Source organism: Petromyzon marinus, chromosome 8, assembly GCF_048934315.1.
Source record: "Petromyzon marinus isolate PM22_M1 ecotype Great Lakes invasive population chromosome 8, UKy_Petmar_22M1.pri1.0, whole genome shotgun sequence".
Taxonomy (NCBI): Eukaryota; Metazoa; Chordata; class Hyperoartia; order Petromyzontiformes; family Petromyzontidae; genus Petromyzon; species Petromyzon marinus.
Window position 1 is genome coordinate 15,040,543 of NC_133674.1, and position 22,244 is coordinate 15,062,786.

The 22,244-nt window shown below is 37.2% G+C and overlaps 1 protein-coding gene across 9 annotated transcripts in view; it reads left to right on the plus strand.

Moving 5' to 3' along the window:
* LOC116940267 (serine/threonine-protein phosphatase 2B catalytic subunit beta isoform-like) overlaps nt 1-22,144 on the plus strand; it is a 54,771-nt gene extending 32,627 nt beyond the window's left edge. For 2 of the 9 annotated variants that reach the window (XM_032949834.2, XM_032949837.2), the window contains exons 5-16: nt 116-261; nt 2,334-2,473; nt 2,993-3,070; nt 4,377-4,471; nt 5,800-5,925; nt 7,256-7,333; nt 8,808-8,834; nt 11,547-11,639; nt 12,701-12,785; nt 13,548-13,645; nt 15,829-15,858; nt 18,039-22,144. In XM_032949834.2, coding sequence (XP_032805725.1) covers nt 116-261; nt 2,334-2,473; nt 2,993-3,070; nt 4,377-4,471; nt 5,800-5,925; nt 7,256-7,333; nt 8,808-8,834; nt 11,547-11,639; nt 12,701-12,785; nt 13,548-13,645; nt 15,829-15,858; nt 18,039-18,220 — 1,178 coding nt within the window. In that variant the 3' untranslated portion in view covers nt 18,221-22,144. The remainder of the gene's footprint in view (nt 1-115; nt 262-2,333; nt 2,474-2,992; nt 3,071-4,376; nt 4,472-5,799; nt 5,926-7,255; nt 7,334-8,807; nt 8,835-11,546; nt 11,640-12,700; nt 12,786-13,547; nt 13,646-15,828; nt 15,859-18,038) is intronic. The other 7 variants (XM_032949838.2, XM_032949836.2, XM_032949840.2 and 4 more) reach the window with 7 other exon arrangements.
* The last annotated feature ends 100 nt before the right edge of the window (nt 22,145-22,244 follow it).

Here is a 22,244-nt window from a genome sequence, read left to right on the forward strand (position 1 = left end):
TTGACATTGCGTGTTTGCAAAAGACGTTGCATCATTATCCATGCAACTGCGTGCCCATTGCTGCGATACACACCGTGTACAGGTTTCGTAACTGATGTGTGTGTCCCCTGTTCAGGCAAGATTAAGTACACAGAGACTGTGTACGATGCCTGCATGGACGCCTTCGACTGCCTCCCCCTAGCAGCGCTCATGAACCAGCAGTTCCTGTGTGTGCATGGAGGCCTCTCTCCAGAAGTACACAACCTGGAAGATATCAGGAAGGTATATTTCCGGCTTTCTGTGTTTTTTTGGCGTTTTTGAAGTAATGAAACTTCTTTAAGTGCCAATACCAAGTTTATGTTAACACAAGCTTTCAAGTGTGACCTCGGCATGGAATTTTTTTTACAATGGTGTGTGCCACTTTAACATGCATGCACTGATATTTTACAGTCTGACAAGACATACTGCCAAGTGTTTATGTTTGCTGAAGATGCATCAAAAGTTAATTTTTAATAGGTTATGACCTGATGAGCATTTTGTTTTGTTTTTCATCAAATTTATTTATAGTTTGCTTGCAAGGTTATGTACCAGCTTCCTTGATGTGAACGTGAACTGTTTCAGTCTTTTGTGTATTGGTGCACAATGGATATAGCAATTTCCATTTAGTTTGTTCTGCACAATGTGAATCATTAGATATACCCTTTCCTCCCCAATTATCTCAAATGTTAATTTATTTAGAACACAATTTCTCTTTTACTCGACTGGATTGGGTAATCTATAGCCTTAAAATAGTTTCGCCTGGTGTGTGGCTACTTGTAAAAAAAAGTGCTAGCTCATTTAGCTAATCGGAGTAATATTGAGGTTAATTGTAGGATTTGCAGGGTTGTCACAAGGGCAGTATACATCTTGACAGTTCAGGGTTTGCCAGTTACAAACCCAATCCCGTGGTAGACAGAGTTACACTAAGCACATCTGTCCGTCCTCTGGGAAACCTGTCATCTCCATTTACAGACACTGGAGAAGACCATTTATAGAGTAGGATACTGTGCGCTATAGTCTAACAAAGTTAAGCTTCCACAATTATTCCTTGGAGAGTAGAAAGAGAGTGTGACTAAGTAACTGGTTATGTTTTAACCTGCGCAATATATAAACTACAAGTTTGGAGTTGGCAATAAATCTGGGATATGCAAGACACATGCCATGACCCCCAAACCACCTCACCATATGTAGAAAGCTTCTTATTATAAACAAGGATGGTACAACTAAATTTAGTCATTTTTGCTTTGTAAATAAATATTCGAACTTCTACGTCATTGGTAGTAGGTCAAATGTAAAATGTAAGTCCTGATGACTGTGTTTTGGGCTGTATATTATGGCATGTTAAGTGTTTTCGATTTGTTCGTGCTTATAAATCGATTTGGATTGGAGGCATTCTACATACATTTAAAGGTCACCCGCTATATGAGTCCAAAGGTCAATAGTAGTTTTCACATTGTTCTATTGAACCATTAATGGTAGGATAGAAGAGGAAAAACAAATACATGGCAAAAATAAAACTTTAGTATGTTATATGTGTAGCCTTAAAATAAGACAGTGAAGCATGTCAAAGGAGTATTTATTAATACTGTAATAACTTAAACTGTCAGTGCTGTTTGAAGCTATTAAAATGGTATTTTATATGTAGGTTTTAAAATCGACTTGGTGTTTATCTGTAAGAAAAATTGGTGTTTAAAGTTTAGACAATTGGAAGCTGCAATTTATATTTTAAAAAAATGGTGATACTGGCAGTGGTGCACAAGCATAAATAATAAACAAATCAACACATTTGTCAATAACACTCAACACATTTGTTCAGAATGCTCCTCCATAATGGATATTGTTACATGGTTGCATAACATAAATGTACTTTTGGATGAGGCTCACGCATGTGTTCTACGTTTTAGGCCTAACCATTGCTTATATTGCTATGCCGGCGGCTTCACGTACTGGCTACACCTCATGGACTCAATGATGAGTCAAATAGGCAATTACTGCTTTAGTTTGCAGTTCATAATTTGTTATGAACAATACCGTCTTAATAGGATTACATTTTTCTTGTTTATGTTAAAGATGTTAACGATAGCATGTTTTAAATGCTTACTGGTGTACTTTTAAATAGTAATTGGATCCTTTATACTTAAACAGGTTCTTTGGAATAAATTAAAGATGTTGGTCACTTGGTTCCATCCCATAGTTTTTTTACATCGTTTTTTTGAGGATGCTCAATCCGAGTGTGTCCCCATATATTCGTTTACTTGTATACATTATAAAAAAAAAATCTACTGATATAATTGGATTGTGCTTTGCCTTCCCAGTTGGATAGATTCAAGGAACCGCCGGCATTTGGCCCAATGTGTGACCTGCTGTGGTCAGACCCATCCGAGGACTTTGGCAATGAAAAGACACAGGAGTACTTCTGCCACAACACCGTGCGAGGCTGCTCCTACTTCTACAGGTACGATCCGCAGGGCAAGTGTTTCACGATGTCGCGTCGTTTTGGAATTCGTTCAGCGTAACGCTTATTGATCATGAGGCGTTTCGTGCAATTGGCTTGTGAAATCTTGAACCGTTTATGTAAGTTTAAAGGGTTCATATTTTGTGGATAGTGTTTAGATATGTATTGCATTCCAATGTTGTTCTAGCATAGTTTGACATAATCTGTTGCAATGGACACCAAAAAACCAAGCGCTTGACCATTGCTTGCATATGATTTCTTTCTGTTGAGGTTAAACTTAATACGGTACGCATAAAATATTTAATTTAGTTATTTGCAAGCACACTTACCAACCTAGATTATCTGTCCATGGATAATTGAGAGCTAAACGCTGTGGTTTTCATACATTTGGAAAAATACAAATATTTTATTTTGGAAGGTAGCATTATTCTAAGTGTAGAATATAGCTTGTGATAAAGTTGAATCATGCTATGGGTTTCTATAAAAGTAATATTCAATGTGCATTTTTATATATTGCAGCTATCCAGCAGTCTGCGATTTCCTGCAAAACAACAACTTGTTGTCAGTTATAAGAGCACATGAAGCACAAGATGCAGGGTAAGTTGTGATATATTACAGCACTATAAATTACTAGCTTTTTTGGCTGTCCAAGGATGGGTGTATATTGCAGTAAATCTGAAATATTAAATAGAAAAATTGTTCCGCTCAGGATTATTAATAAGGGGGGGGGGGTTGCCCCATGTGGAGTGACGTCACCTGCTCATGATTATTAATGAGGGGTGGAGTGCGCGACCTTGTGTGTTGGTGTAAATTTCCACGCGGGCATGAATATTAATGCAGAGGGGTGGGGGGGGGGACCTCGTTTGCAGTGACGTCATGTACGGATGTAGCAGTGTGCTGCGTAGATGTATTTTTTACCGTCACTTTCTGTAAAGAAACGTCATTTGAAGCGACTTTGCATGATAAATTATTTAATTCAGCTCGACCTTCCTCTGCGTGAGTGTAAAAATCCACCCACTCATGAATATTAAAGAGGGGGGTAGGTCTCATGTGGAGTGACGTCACGCAGGGGGAGCCTCATGTGAAGTGACGTCACACGGGGGGGTGGGCCTCATGTGGAGTGACGTCACGTGCGGGACACACATTCTTCGCTCATTATAGTAGTTTGTAATCGTAAAGAATATTTTCAGCTGATAAGAGGGGTAGTTATGTCATTCACACACTGCTGTTAGAAGCCATTCCCCAAGTGCTTGAACTGCCAAGGCACGGCCACATTTGTATATATAGAAGGAAAATATGGCAAGTGCTTTTTAAAAAAAAATCAGCAAATTTGTACTTTTTGACCCCAAAATGCACTTTTGTTTGAATGGTGTTAGTTTTTCTGCTATTCTTTGGCAACAATGCACTTAAGATTTTATAAGGAGCTCAATATACTCCTTGCTTTTAAGGATTGTAATTTGTAGAAGCTTAGGCTTCGAAACCATGGTCTGCATTAATGCATTTTGGTCAATTACCAGTCTTCAGATACTGATCGTCTATATAATACTGAACTCGGTTAAGGAGTACCGTCCTAGTGGATTGGCTGTCGAGCAAGTGGCTCACAATAAAAAAATTGTGAATTCAAATTCTAGTTGGGGCTTGACCCATTATCGCTCTTGTCACTTGTCCCTGTCATAGCAATGTGTAAATTCCACCACTGACTTAGGGCTATAAACAGGAGATGAGCACAGCTTGAATGCTCTTTTGTGTGGGAAGTAAGCTTTTAAAGCCTTTTTGTGTTTTGTTTAAGATAACCAGTGAACTTCATGTATAATTGTAGTAGGTAATTATCTGGTATTCCACATCTAAGATTAAAAAAAATTGTAATTGTGTTTTTATTGCTGTGGTAAATGTTTATCAACAGGTATCGAATGTACAGGAAAAGCCAAACAACAGGATTTCCATCACTTATTACAATCTTCTCTGCACCAAACTACTTAGATGTTTACAATAACAAGGGTAAGTAGGGTTTTCCCCCCCCTAAATTTTGCATACACACATTATTTTATACTTAGCATTATTTTCTGGCATCAACCTAAGAGCATTATTTTCTGGCACAAGCCAAGATGTATATACTGGATGCAATACATCCAGTATATTTCTAGAATTGAACTAGTTGTTTTCAATGCTATAAGCTGTATATCAAACTTACTTGCAAAGACTACACTTACATCAACAGTTGTACAGATTTTAATTACAATGGGGTCACTGAGAAACACAACTTGTCACAATTGTGGTTTTAACATCTTGGAATCATCAAGATGGCTTCATGCTACTGTTTGATCCGGCGAAGGTTGTTGTGTGATGGCTTTATTTTCATGCAATACACGTTCGCACTGTGCAAGCCTTTTGAACAGCGTTATACTTTCAGGATGACATCAGTGTCAGCCTTTCAATACCCAGCACAGCCTGTTCTGCGATGGATATAAACAGTTATCACATTTGTTATGAGTCGCTGCATTCTGCAGCAGTGTGCAGACATAATTCTACTCGCAGGCAGAAATGTATAGTAGCAGCATTCGTTTTAGAAACAAAAATAGCATTAGATATTAACACTGTCACCATTGATATTTATAATTTTACATATTTAGATCCCAATATTTGTTTTTCTGTTATGTCCACTGCTTGGTATGAAAATGGCAAATGTCATTGTCTCGTGTGGACAAAACATTCTACCATTTCACCATACCTGCTACCTGATATGAGAGATGCTGTAAGACACTTGCATGACTATTCAGTATTCAGACCACAGGCTCCATTACAGAATTTTCGTTGGTGGATTCCCAATAGAATAGACTTTCCAATGGAATGGGATTCCTCGAATAGGATTGTGTTCCAGAAAAATACAACACACTTCAATGTTTCAAATAAATCAAGTATTCTGAAGCAGGTCGGTTGTTGACATAATTTGTCATTTATTGTGCATGGCAAATTGCATATTTCCATGTTTCCCAACGTTATATTTGCAGCTTTTTCTTCTGTATACACCAATGAAAACAATGCACTTACAACTGATTATAATGCACAAAAAGGGCAATGTGAATTGGGAAATTTTGAAAATGTCATAGAAATTGATTTATATGAACATGTTTTTCCGCAAACAATTTCCTGTCAATAATTGTTGCACCAACAGCCTAAAAGATAATTTAAGAATGTTTCATTTTATTCTGGAAGATTGTATACATCTACAATGTAAATGGAATTGATGTTGTTGCTAATTTTAATATCGGTTGAGTTTGTGATACTCTGAACATAACATGTGTTGTTTACGTGTCCTAAATCCACAGCGGCGGTATTAAAATATGAAAACAACGTGATGAACATCCGGCAGTTTAACTGCTCCCCACACCCATACTGGCTGCCCAATTTCATGGATGTCTTCACGTGGTCTTTGCCATTTGTTGGGGAAAAAGGTATTTTTTTCAAAATTTGTTGATGTATTAATTGCACTTCATATTGCATATCCTGAGTATAATAACTGGAGTAAAAAAACTGTTGTATAAGGGCTTTTTTATATGTTCATTAATATGTTTCTATGACAGTCAACCTGAATGAAATCAACTCAGAACCTTTCAATATAGGTATTATGTTATTGTAGTGCTTCTCTGTTTGTATTTATGTTCACGTATTAGGTAAAAAAATTTTATTTAAAGCTTTCGTGACTGCTGGGATTCATATTCTTGGTTCTTTCGGTAAAGTCACGCAGAAGGGAAACAATAAAATAAAATAAAGAAACAATAAAATAAAATATTTTTATTATTTTATTGTTTCCCTTCTACACGTAACAATAAAATAAAATATTTTTATTATTTTATTGTTTCCCTTCTAATAAATAAAATATTTTTATTATTTTATTGTTTCCCTTCTGCGTGACTTTACCGAAAGAACCAAGAATATTAGGTACATGTAATGCAGTAATACCCACCTATGTATTACAAGCGGGAAGTACCTGGCGTTGCCCAGGGGAAAATATATTTTAAAACTTCTCTTAAAAACATAACATCTACACAAATACTAAGCTATTGTGAAAGCCCGACGTACCGTTTGTCTGTGGAGGCGTCCGTCAACAAAATTATAAGAGGCTTGCAGAAGTCCAAAAAGTTATAGAAAGTGGGGGGGGGTAAATAGTTGATCTAAAAGGTTTTCGAAAATTGACGACCCCCCCCTGAAAAAATGTTTTTACCCCCACTTAGGCACATATATACCTAAACACCCTACATACAATAGAGTAGTATGTAGTGACTCTATCATAGTATCTGACTCTACAGTAGTATCTGGCTCTACAGTATCATCTACTGACTCGAAAGCAGTATCTATTGACTCTATAGTAGTATCTACTGACTCTATAATAGTATTTGCTGACTAGCAGTATTTACTGACCGTATCCCCGGGGCTTATCGTGTGGTATCTAGGTTTTTTTTTATGTAAACCCCACAGTTTGTGAGTAATATCCGTCGCAAGTTGGCATCCACACACAGAGACACACAGACAGAGAAAATTTTACTTTTATAGGTAAGAGGGTTCATTAAAAGCGTATGTTTGATTGCTTGCTTAATCCTAAAAATGATCATAATAATTGTGAAGTCAAAATCTGAAGAGCTGAGCTCGTTCTTGCATGGCATCCAGAGTAGATCCATATGTACTGCATGAAATACAAATTTCACAATTGGCAGGAACAGTGACTTGTGTGGTAGAATCGACGCTGCCCGTGTTTCTAATTATGCTCGCAATTTGTTGATCCAGTGACAGAGATGCTGGTGAATGTTCTTAACATCTGTTCTGATGACGAACTCACGACGGAAGGTGAAGAAGCGTTTGATGGTAAGACAACTCCCTTTCCTCACTTTTTTGTGTCATCTGCATAAATGAAGCTGATTAAAATATGCTTGACATAAAGCAAGACTGGAAGCAAGACGGACTCTTGAGACACCGAATGCTGAACCAATGCTGCAATAAATTGTGGAATCTCTCTTATACCATGCAATTTATTTTTAAAGTAATTTAATATTTTGCATGAATATATCAACTGACATTCTCCAGGTATAAGTATGTGTGAGAGTGTGGATGCATTTTTTTACTTGACATGTTTTGATGTTGCTTTTATTAATTTATAGTTTTTTCATACTAACCAAATTTTATTTACTGAAAAATATACCGGAACATGTTTTTAATAAGGTGTGATTTATGACTATATTAACACCAAACCCTTCTTAAAAGTCAGAGGCTTGAAAACTGCTTGGAGCAGACAAGGAGACTTGATTATCAAGACACTTAGGTTTTGATATTTGTGAACATCAGGAGCTTTCGTTGGCTTAGCTAGTGATGTTCCGAGACGTAATCGCATGCTTATGTCAGGTGTGATGTAAACTTTATTTATAACCAAGTGGGAGTCACTGAGACAGACCCTGCTGTGACTTGCACAGTGGCCTGAAGCCTCAACTTACAAATGAGTTTTGAGGCCTGAAAGTAAAGTATATTTGTGTTGCTGCAGATACTTATTACAACCTCGTGCCTGCAGCACAAGTGACCTTTCTTCCCATTGCTTTTTATAAGTATCAGTTTTGTAAAGTATTTTCTTGGACCAAATTAATGTGTTTGCATCCTGCTAACCAGTTAAGTGTTTGAGCAACGCATTACATTACAATGTGCAGTAACATAAGCATGAAGACTGGTTGTGCATGAAACTGCAGCAGTGTCTTTCTTTGTGAATGTGGTAATGGATGTTTTCTTGTCATATCGTAATATCACCATGCATTGTCGTATTAACCACTAACCAGCACCAGTTACCCAGTAGGAACGCCCTTGTTATTCTTCATAGGTTCTTGTGCCTATTGGTTATGGTTTCACAGATGTCATCTGTGGATTTTGGGCAGAATTTTTGGATTGTGACAAGCAGAGGACCCCCCCCAACATTAATCTCTTTCTTGGATTCCTGTATTGTTTGGTGCCTTTTATTCCAATGCAATTGTATGAGAAAAGTAGAAGTGCAATGATGTCTTTTGAATATCTGGATTACCCCAGTCGCGTTTATTTGAAGAATGATTGCAGTGTTTCAACATAAAAGCCTATGCAAACAGATTTGCGTTTTATTTGTTTTCAAATGTTGGTGAACTTAACCTTCTTGTGTCCCTTCAATAACTGCTTGCATCTCCATTTTATTGCTTTCTTGGTGCTTGGCTTTTCCTGATTATTCAACATCCGTTTTTGATTTTCGTTAACTGCACTTATTCTTTCCTGTGTTGTTTGGTTGGGTTCTTGAATTTTCTTCATGTCTTTCTGTGTGCTTGGTGAGAAGAAGTCCTTGATCTCATCTGTACAAAAGGTACATTTCAAGAGTGCCTCGTGGGCTTGATTTTAACTCTGGAGCTTCACTTTCGCTTTAAGTAGGCCTGCAGCCTTTTTTATTGAATGCACACGCAGTCCAGGCCTTCCTTATCTCTGTCCATGTTTCATTGAAGCGAAAGTCTCTTAAAAGCTTGGTGGTTATAAGCCTTAACTGTTTTTGTTTTTAACATGGGTTCTTAAGCTATGCCAAAACTTAACTGAAATGCATTCCTTAAATGCAAGATTGTCACTTAATACGTGAGACTATAATTTACATGTTCAGGATAAGTAGTGACCATGCATCCTTTCGTGAGTTCTTTTCTTGCCAACCAAACATTACACTGGGCATTGGGAATTTACTTACTCTTCAAGATCATACATTTTTAAATAAGTTGTTGAACATACCTGCACCACATTATTTATCTTAACATACACACAATGTTGCTGCCAATATCTATGTAATAGTAAGATTTTGATTTAATCTCATTTTCATAGTTCTAAATCTTACAAATTTCACAAATGTTTTAAATATGCAAATTACAAAAAAAATTCGTTGATTCATTTCAAATTCATCCATCACACATTCTTGCATACAAATACACGAAGCCAGTCCCTAATTTATGTACACTTAATCTCTGGGCATGGGCAGTAGTTTAAATAGTTGTTTATTAACCTTGTTTTGTTGAGGTGAAGTTTGCATGTACTGCTGCTTTGGCAAGGTTAATATTTTAAATTTAGGTTTTAGGGTTGTCCTGTAGTGTTCATTTAGACCCTTCATATATTCGATTTAAACTATGTTTATATTTCCAGGTAAAGCCCATTGAGAGCTATGAGCTACTTTTCAGAGGTGACCTTGCCACCCATATGATAGCCAATCGAAGTGGCTTTGTCGTACGTGGGAATGTTAAAGTGGCCAAATAACATAAAGGGACGTGTCTTAATGTAGAGGGAAAAACCGGAGTACCGGAGTAAAATCCACGTAACCATGGGGAGAACATGCAAACTCCAAATATACTTATGTCACGGTCAGGATCAAACCCATGCCCTGCATACCAGGCAAGAAGGATAACATCTCGCCACCATGGCGCAAAAATGTACATTCAGTTACCAATGCTGCCGCTCTGCAGTTGTCCCCATTGAGGGCAGAAGAGCTGTAATACCCTGCAGTGATCTGGAGTCGTGTGCAGTGGAGGGCAGTCTGGTATCCACTGCACTGAGCTTGGATGGTAGGATGTGTACAATAAATCACGTGGTTTCACACACGAAAATTGACTGATGCAATATTCCATGTGAGTTAAAGTAATGTGCACAGGGTTTTCACTGAGGTGATGTGCACCTTGTATAACCCTAAATGGAAAGTAAACGTTCTTTGGAATTGTGCCAACCAGACAAGTGTAAAAATAAAATTTAACATTCTGACAATAAATAAATAAACACATTCTAATAAGACTTAAACAACACTGCCCGCACGTGTTTACCGAACTGCCTTTGCATAAAAGTGGGTCACTGTATTTGGCAGTTTCCATAATCACCATTTTCTGTTTGTTTAATATGTAAATGGGCAACAGGGACCCTATATCATGTTTTGTATAACTAAGGTATGCGTGTAATAAACAATGAACATTAAATAAGTTTCACTTAATCTGGTGACTGGGCCATAATTGTTTTTTTTTCTGGTTGAATTAATATTTAAAGTAATTAAAACATCTTTGGTAAAACGTCCTTGAGATATATTTTTCCAACGGTTGACCGGGGAATGTCTATGTTTATAAGATTGCACATTTTAAGATCGCAATGGATTTTAACATAGCCTTGCATCATTTGTGTCAAACGTTAATATTCCAAAGAGGACGTAAATTGAAAACACTGATTTTGTATCAAAACATCCCTTTGCTCTAGTTTTCTTTACTAACCGCTTTTTACCCTTCTCTTAAATGGCTGTGTATGGCAAATTAGCTAACATCCTTGCGTGTTGCAGCTTCTGATGATTTATAAAGATTAGGAATTAATACACTGGAGGGGCTAATATAATGTAATGCTGTAATCATCATGCTGTTGGCCAACGAGTTAACAGTTATGAAATATCCTTCACTTTTATTTCCTTTTTTTTAATCTTAACTCCCAATGTTGTGCAACAGTAAAATAAAGTAAAAAAACATTTGGAAGGAAAACTTATATCGTTATCAGACACACATTATGTAGGATTTAATTCAGTTTAGAACCTTTATTACGTTTATGGAAGCAAGGAGAGATCTGTCATTAACTCCACACTTTCACCGCTACCCCCCCCCCCCCCAAAGAAAACGTAGGAAAGCAAAGCAGGAAAGGGATCATTTAAAAACAGTGGAAGTGCCAAAATTAACCTAATTTGTTTTTTCATGAGCTGATGTCCCACTTGTGGCATAGTGTAGCCATTTCAGTGTTTTTTGCAAATGAAAAAACATCCATTCTATGAAGACTGCGAAATAAAATTTTATGAAGCCATGGACAGAATTAATATTGTTTTAATATCACACGTTCTGTACTTCCTCAGTGTTCCAGCCACTCATTGGTTACAGTGGACAGAACTTTTTAGGAAGGCCAACGATTTGGCAACCAAGGGCCCCTTATGTGTTGGACAAGTGCGCGGGCTCAGCGCTGCCTGATTGCTGTGGCTCCGACAAACCACACACCACGCGTGTGTGTGTTTGATCTTGCGTGCTGGTTTAAGGTGCTGGCAGGAAGCTCATCTCCTCAGACTGGAATGGTGTGTGTAACTGCAGGCTGGTCAGACCGGCCAGACATTTACTGCCATATCATCATGGTAAGATGGGTGCCCTTTGACACAGCAGCCAAGAAGACATCAAATGACTGCCAACGGCCCCTGCATGTGCCAGACTTGGGCAGATCTAATCTGGTCCTCCTTCTCACAAAGGAACCTGCTTAATTTCAACGTTATATTTTAAAGGAATCGTATGTCCCTATATTCCTGTACTATCTTTCAATGACCATGATGGGTTTTTTTTATTTTTATAATTTCAACAGCATGGTATTAAGCAGTGCTGTAAAAAATGTAAATAGAAATAATACATTTTAGTGAAAAGGTAACCTTTCAAATTTAGAAAATATAAACCTCTGCATATTTTTTTTAAAATAATAATTGGAGCAATCAAGTTTTACACCGTTATAGTTACGTACATGTAAAATGAACCTGGAGATACAAATGGTAATTTTCGTGGGGGTTTTTTAACAACATAAATTAGCTGTACTAGAGGAACCCAGACTTTTTGGCTGCATTCACAGCTTTGTCTGGCTGAGTGACGCTTTTGATGCCTCTTTTTTTCCCCCCAGCTAGAGCTGAATCTCTTGCCGCTGCTGTACGTTACAGGGCTAACCATCGCACACCATCATTCTTTGCACAGCTCTGGGCTGTCTCAAACTTGATTCACTTCTAACGTTTCCTATTTTATTTCCAGAATATCTCTGTCGACTCGGAAAAACAGTGCATGGTTTCAAAATGCAGCACCCCCTTACACGTGGATTTTCAAGACAAGCCATAACCCATTGACTTATTTTGGCTTTGAAACATATGCTTAATTTTTTTACAGCTTTTCTCCATTTTAGGCTTCACGTTTATGTTTCCATCTAACCAATATAGCATGACATCTGTGCTTGAAAATGTATTACTAATGTGTGTGCTGGCTGTGTGTTTGGCGACCTCTGGATTACCCAATAGTTCCGCTGCCCTCACTGACAGGAGGCTGAACTTTCGTGCTGGTGACTGAAGCTCATACCGTTCACTAATCCAAACTCATCCCTTCACTTGAAAAGCGAATTTGATGCACAATTTCTGAAATGCTTTCTCATTGTGTTTCTGTCGTTAAGCAACTGCAACCGCGGCACGCAAGGAGGTCATCAGGAACAAAATCCGCGCAATTGGAAAGATGGCAAAAATGTTTTCCGTTCTCCGGTAAGTTGTTATGCTATTGCTTTTAATGCGAGCCATGTGTCTAGTTTTGCGGAGGAAGTTCGTACCTATGTACATTTTGCACAGGGTGGTTTCCCTCGAGTCCCATAAGGAGCATTTTGCATGGTTATACGATTTACCATAGAAAACATGGTACTTTAGTTGACTATTACACGTGTATAAGATTTGGCACAATTATTTGAATGAAAATTTAGGGCACAATTTTTTCACTTTTCAAAGAAATGCACCTTCTGAGTTTTATGGCAAATTGCCCTTGGAAAAACACCTCATAAGTGCAATTTTTCACTCTGTTGCATATTGATTGATTGTCTACAATGTAAACGTTCCCAGCACTTACTGAGAATTGTCTTGATGTATCCCTTCACTCCACTTAAGCACATTGATTCGATTATATTCCTTGCAGTGTCTGTTAAGCCTGTGTTCCAGATAGGATGAACATTTCACAGCACAATAACAGTGAATAGACCCGCCTCTGTCAATTATAAACACCATAGGTGTCCCTTGTGTATGATGATATCCCTTATGCCTGTGCTGACCAGGCATAACAATACGTACATGTAACGATACATATCGACTTGTGGTATTTATGAGCTGCAAATACGTTTTTTTTTTATAAAATCGTACCTGTCCTTGGGTATGCTTTTCTTCCCCTACGATGGGCACATTAAAATTATATTAAATTATCACTTTGTCCCAAGTTTTGAATATGTTGGCTTAGGCTCATGTTGACTCTTGTGCCTGCAGAGAGGAGAGCGAGAGCGTGTTGACCCTGAAAGGCTTGACCCCGACTGGCATGCTGCCCTCTGGAGTACTGGCTGGAGGACGCCAGACCTTGCAGAGCGGTACGCAAACTGATGCATGTATCTTGTATCAATTGCTCTCACACGACAAGTTTCACGATTACCACCGTCCATTTCTGGAGTCAGAATGAGAACATCCTTTTCGACCATTGGACATGACTGGCTCAGAATCAAATGCGGCATTCAAGCTACTCTGAGAAGTCCGTTTCCTCTTGCCTTAACAAAATAAAAATTGACAAGTGCCTCTGGTTTTGCTTTTGTCTAACACATCCTGCTTTTGCATATTCCAGGCTGCTTTTTGCTGCAGAACATGTCTAATGCATTCCTGTAAAATGTATTAATTGGAACCTGCTTTATATCACGTTTGTCTAAAACTGTATTATGAAATGAGCAGAATTCACTTCAAAGAGAACTGCAGTCGATGAGCATTCTTTACAGAGGGTGCCCTACAATATTTTTTGTTGTAATTGGTGATACAAACGAAGTTCAAACGACGTAGTTTCCATTGTATATTGTGAGTGCAAAAAGCAGCCTTCTGGTGTCCTTGAATTCAAATAAATTATTTGAAAATACTACATAGAGTTGTATCTAGTTTTTACAACTCCCAAGCAATTGTTTTGAGGTAAAATATACTTGACGTGAAACTCAGTCTGTGAGAGCAGATGTTGTGCCCCCTCCCGCCATGTGCCTTTGACCCCCTTTGCCACAATTAGCATCGCATGTGCTCCCAAGCCTTTTTGCTGCCGATGCACTGATAACAGCAACACCAGGACATGGCCCTATAAAGAGTTTATGATTACACTCGTTGAATCTGTTTGCAATCAAGCGTTACTGTAGTTTGATTCATCCACTCAAACAAAAATGAGACAATTCCTGTACATGGAATAGTTTGGTGTTTCGTGCTACACCTTGAATTTAACCGTTTACAGGTATGTTAATGTCACTTTATTAATAAAAAATGTATTATTTTAATGCTTCACATACTGGCTTCCAAATAAGTGAATTAGGGTGTTGATACTAAATAGAACTGACTAGTGAACTAAATTTATATCACTTAAGTTTAGAATGGAGAAACACACTTTTTATGCTGTCATACCTGGTGTAAACAAGTTGAACTTTTGTCTTTTTTCAAAAATGCTCGTTTAATCTTTTTTCACAAGTAGCTTGTCCAATATTTAAGTTTTGTATTTCAGCTGCATACTGTATGCTGTATCTGATTCTACCTTTCTTTCCCAGCTGACACTCTGACCTGTGTATGTCTATGTGGATTGTTTTTTAAATATATGCAAAAATATATTATGTTTTTGCGCAGTTTAAAGTGTAATTTCATTCCGATTTAAAATACAGTAGAGTCCTATAATAACCAAAATAATACGATCACATGACAGTCGTGTTATTTTCTAAGGAAAATAATACTTTACACGATTAGAATATGATATATTTTCTGTTTTTTTTACAGGTTTCTACTGTTTTTTTAGAGCAAATTGCCTGTTTCTAAGTGTTGGTAGAGTTAAGTATAAATTTGGAGCAATAAGATACATCGCTGTGGGACAAAGTCCGATGTTCTCATTTGTAAATCCATTGAAAGCCCTAAGTTGTGACAATCTCAACTTATGAAAAATACACATTTACAAAGTTTGGGTGGCAGGGGGTGGGGTAGTGTTGCAGTGCCTCCATAGCAAAAAGGCCCTGGGCTCCATTCCCAACTCTGGGCACCTTTCTGTGTGGAGTTTGTGTGTTCTCCCCTTGTTCTGCAAGGGGGGAGTCCCTTCAGGTTTTCCAGTTTCCTCCCGCAGCTAATAAAAAAAGTATACAATGTAACTGGTTTTGGCCAAATATCCCAATGTTAGAAAAATACCAAAAAATTACTGAATTTTGATTACACAGCAACTTTGCCCCCTCCTACTGCAGAAACTTACCAGGACCCTCCTGAAAAGAGTGCTAATAATAAAATGAAAACATTAATTACCCCCCCTCCTTTCCTCATGATTTATTTCAGCATGTTTTAAATGCTATTTTATTTCTGTATAAATTGTGTATTGTCTTTTTGTATTTGTCATGCAGAGAATATTTTAAGCTATTCTCAGAATTATGCTGTAGGTTTAACTTCTGAAAGTCTTATTTCTTGGTCTGCATTTTCTACGCATCATACATGTATGGTGTAATTTGTTGCTAAATTAATTGTCTCTCATTTACATTGCATGTGATCGCTGACTTCTCTTTAGCTGCCTTTGAGGCTGTTGAGGCTCACAAAGGTATGGGGGAGGTTTCACATTTGTGGGGCGGGGGGGTGGAGGGGCGGGGGGTGTAGGCTTGGGGGAAGAGCGACAATTAATAAAATAATGGAGAGGGTGTTTTGATATAAATTATTTGCTGTGACTCGATTGTTTTAACCCGTTTCCCGTTCTGTGTTATTGTTGGTGGTCTTACTTGTTTATTTTTTCATGAGATACTGGTTTTAAATGAACTCTTCGAAATGCATAACATGTTTACCTATACATTCAGTCATTCAACCTTGTTGCATGGCCACTTTTTGCATGGCTGTGCACATATTGCATGTGTTAATATAGACGTTTTTGAGTATCAGAAAATATTGCAATATAAAACACGTTGCTTTTTTGTGTTTAATATTTATCTATTTTTTTATAATTGTGTTGCATGTCATGCAGTAGTTTTGCACGTATGGCATGTGTATTATAGCTTAATATAGTTTATACAATGCATGCTTGTTGCCTGCAGAATGCCTTGCTTGTAGACTGCCTGTTGATATTTAAATTATTTCAGGAAAGCAGAACAGCAAAATGTATGGATATATGCTGTATGCAGTGTATTTGGAAATATAATTGCATAAAGCCAACATTAATGGCATATATAGCTTCAAGAATGCATTCATCCAAGTTTAGTACGCCATCTATTTACATTCCAAAAATCTTAAAAGTATAAGTAAATGTTGCAAAACCATGTTCTTGAAGACAATATGTATAGATTTTTTAAAATATTTATTACATTCATATATTTGAGTATAGTATTTTATTTCAAATATATTGAGATTACATTTCTTGCAATAATAGCATTCACTTGCATTCAAAGCTGGGTACTTTTCATGAACAAATATAGGCTGGCTGCATTCTTGGACTTTTTGGTGTTCTGCTGTAATTTACAAGTGTTTACTGAAATATGTATTGTGATTGTTTTATCCACATGTAACATTTCAAAAAATGCCTATTGACATTTTGGTTTGGTGTCTTGAGGGCACCTATTTTTGGTTATTGGGGCAATATATGTAAATTGCATCAACATGCAGCGTAATATAAAATCGGCTGACTTGAACCTGGCAGCAGAATTTGGTGCACAGTGTTGTGCACGCCCATACCATACATGCATAAATAGCTTTAATTTTGGCATTCACTCACCACTGGTTTAAACGACATCATAATATATTTTCAAAAGATGTCTCATTTGCACATAAACTCTTATCACAAGAACAAATCTACATGCATATTCTAACATAAAAATATATTTTCAGTAATGTATTGCCGTTTCCCATTTTATACACATCTATGGAATTGAAAGCAATAGTCCTGTAATGCTGCTAGTTTGTGGGTATTTTGATCCAATGCGCAAACACCTTAATGTGGCAATAGTGCATTTCTTCATGAGAAAGTCACCGCTATTTACAAGGTTCAATGTAGCATGGGTGTTACCAAACGTTTGTGGCTATTGAGAATTTTTAAATTAAATATCCAGGGTACTGTAACATTGAGGAGTCAAGTATAACCTGAAGCAGTTTTTTTTTAAAGAAAAAAAATCTATCCAATGGAAGGTCCCACTGCGAACTTCTCGTCCAGACCATACCAGCCACCCCCACTGTCCTTGCTGAATTGATGCCAATAAAACAAATAAATATTATAATCGTAAGATGTTATCTCGCAAGATTATTAGTCTAGCAGAGGGCATACAATCATTTATTTTGTATTCCTGTGTATTAGACAAATCATAATTTATTTTGTTTTATGTCCAAAATTATCCACTGAAAATATGGTAAGGTCTGAGTTACTACTGGACTCTTAAGAGCCATACCCTGGATATTTAGTAGACTGTGCTGTATTTCAATATAAAATGTTAATTACATATTTAGCCTTTGAAAAGTAATGGTAAGTTGTATATTATATACATTGTAAGTTGTAATCCAGTATATTTTTAAGTTTATACAATTTTATGTACATAATGAAATCCTTGAAATATCCTATTTTCATGCAAACATAATTATTGGTGCATACTCAGTGGTCTTAATTTTTGAAAGAACTTAATTTTTTTTATTAAATGCGGAGATGTAAAACATTGCTCAGACTATTGAGAGTATTTTGCAATAGACAACTTGTTAAATGCTGTAGTAATGCTCTGTTTCTTGTTGGCTGTGCTTTGTGTTGGACAGCCATTAAAGGCTTTACGCCTCAGCAGAAGATCACCAGCTTTGCAGAGGCCAAGGGCTTGGACCGAATCAACGAGCGGATGCCGCCACGCAAGGATGGCGTGTCTCCCGACGGCAGCCCCAGCATTGTCAACAACAGCAGCATCACAGACGGCAACAGCACAGGCGGCCGCAATGGCCAGTGATGTCGCAGCGGGATAATGTCAGACCGCTAAGCTCACTCAGCTCATTCACCCTCTGTATGTCAGGATTGTGCAGTGAGGCCTCTTTGATGGCACAGCTTTGCTATTCCCACCTCTGCCCCTTTCCCTTATCCCACTCCTGCCGTCATCCCCTTTCTGCACTCTCCCCATTTAATGCCCTTCCATTGCTGCTCTGTCTGAAAATGCAGGAGCTGATCTGGGGCAGGCGGCCCCAGCTCAACAAAGGGCAACACCAGGAAATGTCAAAACAATGGGGCATTACGTATGTGGCACCTATGCTATGGGATTTTCCGGGGGAAACAAGTCTTCTATTTATACAAACTGCCTTTTACGAATGATGCTCAGTGCTAGTGTTCTGCATTGTTTCTTCCATGTTCAGACAGAGCATGAGTTTCATATGTTGAGATACTACACTAACAAAAGGACATCCTGGGAAAAGTAAGGTAATGGTTATCAGGTTTTTTTATCTTGACTTAAAGCTTTCGTGACTGCAGGAATTCATATTCTTTGGGTCTTTCGGTAAAGCCATCTAGATAGAAAAATAATAAAAATATCACGACGTTTTGATCGCAACACAAACAATCGTCCTCACCCGAGGACGATTGCTTGTGGCATGAGGACGATTGTGTTGCGATAAAAACGTCGTGATATTTTTATTGTTTTTCTATCTACGTGGCTTTACCGAAATATCCAAATAATAAGTTTTATATCATTACATAATCTTGCTTATGAAATTAGTCCATTGAGTCAAGATGATCTTTCCAAAATATACTTCACACAGGTGGTTTGTATAATTAGGAAGTTGTCACTGATGATGGTTACTCTTTGTGCTCATTAAAAGCGCAGATTTTGTTAGCTTTTGTCACCAAAAACATTGTAATAGTAATGAACTAACCAGCTGGCAAACAGTGGATGTGCATGGACCTATACAATATAGGTATTACTGGAAGATATCCTATCCAGGATAGGCTGTTTATGAGTTAGCTGAAATGCCCACATTATTTATTCCCCTTTTTTAATGTTAACCGAATGACTTACCTTGATTTACTCCATGGTACCTCTTTTGGCTTCGTCCTGCCATATCTGAATCCAAATCCTGCCATTGGAGCCTTTGCTGCCCCATTTTCCATGTAAATCCCACTTTAGTGCCGACATCCTGGCTTTTTCTAAAATAGCATCAGTCAATAATTGCTTTTTAAGATCTTTGTAGCAAGTATATTACTTCAAACAAACAAGCCATATTTGCGTTAACCAGAAATAAACTATATTTCTCTAAATGTTGGCTAGGATGGGGGAATGTGTAAAGGGCTTTTTAACTAGCATGAGATGAATGGGATTTGAATTGGCATGGGATAAACGGAATGTATGGACGTATCGCAAAAATAACTCAAATGAAAGTCAATTCAATTAATCAAATTTGTATTAACTTGTTATGCTAGTGAGTGTTTGGTATATGCTGTAATTTTTGCTTCAAGTGCAGCTGTGGGAGGCACTTGCTGCCGCAGCCTGTGGAGATGTAGTAATGCAAGCTGTAGCTCTGAGCATCATCTTGAAGAGGAGGTGAGCATTGTACCACTAATATGGTGTCTGGACAAGGCACTTTTTCCCATGGTCTTTTATTTCAGAATAAATATGCCAGTGTTTGTGATCGTGCAGGTTTTTATAAATGAAACAAAGTGCATTGTAAATGGAATGCAGAGTAATGCAAACGATGAGCGTTCTGCTGCTTTGCATTTTGGTTCAGGAAAAAAATCCGTGTGATCTCGCACTCACATGCAACCATCGACATGTCCCCGCCAAAGAGCCCTGTGGTTTACTCGTAAGTGAAGTGGACTGTAGGTCTCGGCATTCTTTTGGCTAGGAATATACCTGTATGGAAGTCCCCAGCCACCTTGGAACGGTGCTAGACCACATTTATTTCTGTTTTTCAGGATCTCTGGCATAACATGTTGTGAACAGTACCCACCCTGGTGCATTGACACAAAGCGTATGGGGATAGATCATCTCGAGTCTGGACCAAACGTGTCCCAAAAGTGTCCCAAAACTGCTCCAAACACTCCAGTGTAGTAGGCAGAGTGTTAGGTCTGTGAAATGTGTTTTTGTGCAATGCATTTTGGGTAAACAGCCAGTGCAGACTCATTACTTTAAATTTATGTTTACAATGTACTGTAGGCCCATTTGAAGACGGAAAAATTCTAGTCACAAAACAATCACGTACAGAATTTTTTTTTCTTTATTCAAACACCCACCACGTAAGGCATTTGGGTGAAATGCACTTACCATTGGTTGCATTTTTCTGTGCAATGCTATTTGAATAGAAAAACATCTTAACATCTAATTCAAAATAGTATAACTACTGTAATGTATAAACATTTTCTTCATACATAGTGCCCATTAAGCCTTCGGAGTGTATCAGGTGTAAAAAAGTAAACAAATATTAGAATGTTTAAATGATGCTGATATAAAATATCTAATTTAATGTTTTCATATGTTTATGGTGGCATCGCACTTTACATAAAATAAAAAAATATTGTCAAACTTTCAAATGCTAAATTATGCTTATTGTTCTTTGAGATGTTTAAGTTAATATATACAGTATATATATGAAACACTTTAAATGTATTGGCAGTACTACAGTTGCTAATTAAATTTTAAAAGCAAACATTTCTAAACTGTAACATATCCATTTTTTTACACTTAAGATATAACAGACAATGGTAAATGTGATTTTTACTTCACTAAAGAGCATACAGATTTACCAAAATAAAAGTTTTCAAACTTGGAATTTCCCATGAATAGAAAATGCTGTACCAACGTTCCTCATCCTATACGCATAGTGTTGATGGTATAGAAAAATGCAACTGAATTATTTACAGACCCTTTTAATGTGTTTTTTTCCCCCCCATATATTTTATAATGCTTTATGCTATGTAGGTTTCAAATGGTCTTAAGTTTTTGTTTTAAAATGCCAAAATGGATTAAAAAAATCTGTTGTGTAAATGTATGCTCGCCTCAGGTGTATTATTGTAATTGGTTGTTGCCAAGTCTGTATTATAGTCGGTTTTCTTTTTGTTTATAATTTTATTGTGTAGAAACTTTTTTAAGGGTTTTGTGTAAAAAATAGAGGTCATATCTAATTTTGCTATTATGATTTCAAACACCTTTCCATTATTTGTGGAATGATATACTTTATGCTTAGCAAATGAAATCCCATGTCCTACACAACCCAAGCATTTTATGTTTAAAGTTGCATTTTATATATGTTGATGGAAAATGCAGGTATTTTTACCTGCCCTAAAAGTGAAAAAAAAAGTTTAACTGCATGTCATTTTCAGATACACAAAGTGCTATGGGATATAGCTGAATGAGTGCTATATATATACAAAAAGCCTTTGTTAACACTTTGTTGCTTTATGCTTCATAATGTTTATATTCGCTGAGTGCTGATGATGTACAGATGTATCTGGAATGTCAACATGTTGAGGAAAATGCAAATGCACACATGTAGATGAAGGCATGGCTGAAACAGTATTATGGACAGCTCCAAATTTGTGAAAAATATTGCATGTCGATATAAAATTCAGTGTGAAACTGAATTTAAACTTCCATCAATGGTTTCAATTATTTTCTGTGGAATAGGCATGTTATATACGTTGAGGTGTAATGTGTCTTCTCCAGATGTATTTATAGAATACTAATTTTGTTGATGGTTGCTAAGAATCAATTTCATAAACGTTATTCATCAAGGAAGATGACTTAATGGTCATTTATCATTTCCCCAAGTCTTGGAAAATTTGAACACCATCCAGCACTGCATGTACATAACTCTTGTTTTGTGTTTTAAATTGCATGGTATTTTGAACCGGCATTTTATAAACCGTATGAATAAATTTTTTGTGCATGGAATCTTGCTGCTCTTTGTGTTACGTTAGTTAAGGGAACCTACAATATTGGCAATCTTTTATATGAGAAATGCCAGAGGATGTGATTTGAATAATGCAGACTT